Raw genomic sequence first — 5713 nt, forward strand, 5'->3', positions numbered from 1 at the left:
AGGGATTTTCTTGTCTGTTTTACTCGCTCATATATTTAAACTGTTTTTGCGTGGACATACATATATTTATATATATTTTTTTCTACTTTAATTTGTTCTATTTCCTTTTCTCGGGATGATGATGATGATGATTTAGTTGTGAAAATGAAAAATAAAGAACATGATTTATTTTTTTGACATATCCTCTTTTCTGCTCTCTTAACATTTCCGCACTCATCACTTATAGTCCCTTCGTCCAACAATCATGGCCGTGGCCCATTTCATTGGAGCATGTGCCTGCCCCGCCGGAAATTTGAGGAGCATGGTCTTCGCCTCCCTCCTCATCATGTCCGTCGCGGGAGCCACCTACACGGTCCTCCTCAACTCCAGCCACGTCAAATCTTCCTTGGGTTACGACCAGACCACTCTCACTCTCCTCAGCTTCTTTAAGGACGTAGGCAGCAACGTTGGCCTTCTATCCGGCCTCATCCACAAGGTCACCCGGCCCTGGGTACTGCTCCTCATCGGTGCCGCCATGAACTTCTCCGGTTACTTCATGATCTGGCTCGCCATCACCGGCAAACTGGCCAAGCCCAGCGTCTGGCAAATGTGTCTCTACATCTGCGTCGGCGCAACTTCCCACTCCTTTTTCAACAACGGCGCTTTTGTCACCTGCGTCGAGAACTTCCCGGAGGGCCGGGGAATCGTTTTGGACCTCTTGAAAGGCTTCGTCGAAATTGGCAGCGCCATTCTGACACAGCTTTATCATGCTATCTACGGCGACAATTCCAAGTCCCTAATCTTGCTCATCGCCTGGTTGCCCGCCGCCCTTCCCTTCATTTTCCTTTGGACCATTCGGAACATGAAGACCGTTCCCCGAACGAATGAAGTCATGGTTTTCTACAATCTTCGGTACATCTCTGTCGGCCTAGCTGGGTTCCTCATGTTCAGAATTATCGTTCAGAATAGGACCAGCTTCTCTAGGTTCGAATATGGCGCCAGCTTCGGAGTTGTGCTGGTTCTTCTCTTCACGCCTCTTCTCTTCGTCATGCAAGAACAGCCCAAGGCATGGAAGGCCAACAAACAAGTGTTGGATGGCTCGAGTTCTCAGGTATAATATAGGTTTAATTCATTCAAAACAATGCTATATATATATATATATTGATTCAAAACAATGCTATATATATATTGTTTTCCCTTCTTATAGTACGTCAATTCTCAGATACCAGAAGGCATTGAGAACCCACCGCCACCGCCACCGGTGGAACCAGAGGGATCGAATCGGCCTGCCGGAGACCTAAAAAGCTCGAAAAAGACGGATTCTTGTCGGAACAATGCATTCCTTCCGCAGGACCGAGGCGAGGACTACACCATCCTACAAGCACTCTTCCGCATCCACATGATAATTCTCTTCGTTGCCACGACATGCGGCGTCGGTGGCACGCTGACAGCGATAGACAACCTCGGCCAAATCGGTCTGGCCCTTGGCTACCCTGCCTCCACCGCCACCACCTTCATCTCCCTCATGAGCATATGGAAATATCTCGGTCGGGTCGTCTCCGGCTTCGCCTCCGAAACCTTCCTCTCCAAGTACAAATTCCCTCGCCCCCTGATGTTCTCGCTCGTGCTCCTCCTCTCTTGCTTCGGTCACCTCCTCATCGCCTTCGGCGTGCCCAATTCTCTCTACGTTGCCTCCGTGATCATTGGCTTCTCCTTCGGAGCTCAATGGCAGCTGCTCTTCGCCATAATATCGGAGATTTTCGACCTCAAATACCACTCCACTCTGTATTATTTTGGCGCCCTGGCAAGCCTGGTTGGAATGTACATTCTCAACGTGAAGGTTGCCGGCCGGCTTTACGACCAGGAAGCTCTGAAGCAAATGGATGCCAAGGGGCTGAAAAGGCTCACCGGAGAGGAGCTGACGTGCACTGGCGTGGAGTGTTACAAGAAGGCTTTCATTGTCATCACTGCTGCAACTCTGTTTGGGTGCGTTGTCTCGCTGGTTTTGGTGCTTATACCCAGGAAGTTCAGAGAGCAGGCCGATCCGGCGACGGCGGAGGCGGGGCAGGCTCTGCAAGTACAAACTGTGACGGGGCAAATGGGGTAGTGCAGCTAAGGGAGGTGGCTTCCGGCAGCGCCGTGGCAGGCTCTGCAAGTACAAACTGTGACGCGGCCACTGTCGGAATCATGTATAGCACCGCCATGCACCACGAAAGAAACTGACGACGACGAGCTAATTAGTAAATCACTATGGCATATTTTCATCCCAATAAGATACTGACGACGAAAAGTTTCACAGTTCGTGCATTTAGTGGTTTTTTTTTTTTTTTTTTTGGCTAAAGCCTAAAGCATCGAATAATGCACAAAGTCCAAGAGCATTTCCAACCCAAGATCAAATTACGGTGCAATCTAATACTAAATTGGTCAAAATACACCAATTACGGTGTTGGTGTTATACTATTCACTTAATATTAAATTTATTTTTTAATTTTGTTCCTTTTGTTATAACTCTAAAATAAATTATTCTCTTTATATCATTTATTACTTTTATTATATTTATATATTTTAATTAATAATTAAAAATATAAATAAAATTATAATAAGTATGTATACGGTTAAAAATGATTTATTGAGATTATAAAATGAGTATAATATTAAATATATTTTAAGATTTTTAATATATGTTATAAATACCATGTTAATATAAAATGAGCTAACTTTGTTTATGTATATTAAAAATTATTATTTCAATAATTACTTGATAGAAAGATAATATTCTTAATACAAAAACTCAATAATATAATAAAAAGCAATAACATTTCTATTAACTTAAATTATAAAATACATGATAAAAATAGAAAAAAAGTTTTAAAAAAAACATGACTTATAAAATATTTTGTATACTTAAAAATAAAACACTTTATATAGTTATTATATATATACTTTATATAGAATAAGATATTTTGTAAAAAAAATATTAGAGTAATTATTAATTTTTTTATAAAATGTGACTAATTATTTTTAATAATAAAATTTTATGTTTAAAAATTAATTAATATTAGTTAAACAGTTATTTATAAAATATTTTTGAAGATGTTTTTTTGTACTAATTTCGCGTTGAGCCAAAAAAATTGATGTTCATCAATTTGGTGTAGTAGACTTAAATACACTTAAATAGTGTCAAATTTGGCATTAAACATTGAATGCTCTAACAATAGCCACCCGGGGAGTGGGATATTAAACATTAGTGGGCCACCTGTGAATTCAGTCAAAACAAATTCATAGTGAGCTTAGTAGATCCCAAATATTTACAAAGAGGGATTGATTTTAAGTTAGACCCAATAAGAAATACAAATATTTGGGTTGGGCCTAAGATAGGCTTAATTTATTTTTAAGACTGCTAATAGGCCCAATAAGCCGAAAGAAGCCCAAATCAAAAGTGGTTAAATCGAGAATAATAAGTAAAAGAGTTATTTAAAAAACAAAGAAAAAATATATTATTTAAAAAAATAAATGAACAAATTATTTTTTAAAAAAATAATATTTAAAAATAAAGAAATATTATTATATATACTATAATACCTAAATCCAAATAAATTTATACTTTCTTTCATCAAAACATCTTTACACAGGACCAGCTAAAGGACTTAGAGGGTCCTAAGCCATCATTAATTTAGGGTCCAACTCCTTAATGAAAAATTAAAAATTAATAAATTAAAATAATTATTTATTAAGTTGAAGTAGTTGTGTCCTAGGCAATTACCTCACCAGCCTATCCCTTCAACCGGCCCTGTTTTTACATAAATATAAATATATATAACCAAATATATATTTATTTTTATGTATATAAATACACATATATATGCATACATATACATATATACATACACATGCAAACACAAACATACATAGACACACATATATAAATGCGCATGTACACATATATATACATACAATGAACACGTGCATGCAGACACATATACTTCTTTTTCCTGCTATTTGCTTTTTCATTCGTCGGTTATTCATTTTCCTCCAACAATTAGTAGCCAATGTCTTTGCACTTTCTCACCTACATGTTCTATAATTGAAAGGGGCAAAATAATCATTATATTTGAGGGTTTAATTGACATTTTATATATTAAGGGCATCTTTCCAACTTTAATTTTTTCTTTTTTCATTGATACATGCTAATAGAGGGGGAAAAGTGTCTTCCATATCTAACTCATATGAACTTTATTTTACTTAATTAATGATTAAGTAAAAATTAATGAAGCATTTCTACGAAGGAGGTAACCTAGCCCAACACTTTTAGATTTGTTCTATAACTCGAAAATTCATACCTCCGTTATATAACTTGCTTGTAAACCGAACATAAGTGATGGTTTCTCCTTTGCGGCTCAAATTCTCATTTACTTGTACGCTTTTCTGAATACGACAAGCAACTCAAGGTTCTCCAGTGATCGTGCATGATGCACTGATGGACATAATTGATGGGTTCCTCATGTTTTTTATTCAATGATATTAATGATGGTAAGATTTTATCACCCTGATCATTCGGACACATCTCACGATTTGTCTTTTTAATATAATTTTAACGGTAGGATCGTTGACGACATTAGTAATGGAAGGTAATAAAAAATAGAAAATATGTCATTTCCAACTGAGATTGACTGGTGGCCTGGCCCACCCTTATTCTAGTTGAGTGCACGTGCATGATGCAGTGGATCTAGCTAGCGTCGCAGGTATCGGGATGCAGTCGACCGGGATTATTATAGAAATGGACGCACTAGAAAATAAAACAAAGAAGTGTCACGGTCTTTTAAGATTGCTTAGCTTTGTTATAGAAATGAAAAATATGTTTTTATAGACAGACAGACCCCTCCTTTATGACCCTGTCTCCACTCCTTTCTTGATGACCTTACTTTTGTAAGGAGTTAGTTTCTCTCTCTCTCTCCCCTCTCCTCTCCTTTCTTGATTATTTTTAAAATTTTAATTAAAATTAAATAATAATCCACGGAACAAGATTTGTGAAGGGATCACATTGTTTTTTTCAAAATCTTAAATACTATTTAGACCAAATCTAACCTCAAGTCACCACCAGCATTTAGATCATATTTTAAGGGCTTACAGCTCTATTTTATTTTTTATTTATATAAAATTTTAATTATTTTTTAAATACAAAAAATTTGCATCTCATTCTTTATAATAAATAAATACAAAACTAAAAATCTCACATTGTCTATTGCTCATAAGAAAATCGAGAGATTAATATATATATATATACAAAATTATTATAAAAATCATGTATGATACGGCACAATAATACCAACATAACTCTACCTGCATCAAATTAATTCAGATGCAGCAATAGACCTTGTAAGAGCATCCCCAACTTAACACCAAATTGGTGCTGGCACCAATTTAAAGTTTGTGCCCCACATCAAATTGGTTTTTTTGGTTTTATTTTCAATTTTTCCTCTCTTGTTATAACTTTAAAATAAATTCTTCTCTTTATATCCTTTATTACCTTTATTATATTTGTATATTTTGATTAATAATTATAAATACAAATTAAATTGTTATAAAAAAATATATACCGTTGAAAATATTTTATTGAGATCTGTAAAATAGTATAATATTGAATATTTTTAATATATTTTAAAATGTTTAAAATAAGTCAAAAAATGTGGATAAAAGAAGATGAGAAAATTAGTTGAAATATGAAGTGAAAAAA

General features: G+C 35.8%; 1 protein-coding gene across 1 annotated transcript; it reads left to right on the forward strand.

Moving 5' to 3' along the window:
* Positions 1–292: 292 nt before the first annotated feature.
* LOC127791344 (uncharacterized) lies at positions 293–2361 on the forward strand. Its single transcript, XM_052321146.1, has 2 exons — positions 293–1090; positions 1202–2361. Exons 1-2 carry the CDS (start codon positions 302–304, stop codon positions 2084–2086), a joined length of 1674 nt encoding a protein of 557 aa, XP_052177106.1. The 5' UTR covers positions 293–301; the 3' UTR covers positions 2087–2361.
* The last annotated feature ends 3352 nt before the right edge of the window (positions 2362–5713 follow it).

The sequence above is a fragment of the Diospyros lotus genome, chromosome 15 (genome assembly GCF_014633365.1).
Source record: "Diospyros lotus cultivar Yz01 chromosome 15, ASM1463336v1, whole genome shotgun sequence".
NCBI classification, from domain to species: Eukaryota; Viridiplantae; Streptophyta; class Magnoliopsida; order Ericales; family Ebenaceae; genus Diospyros; species Diospyros lotus.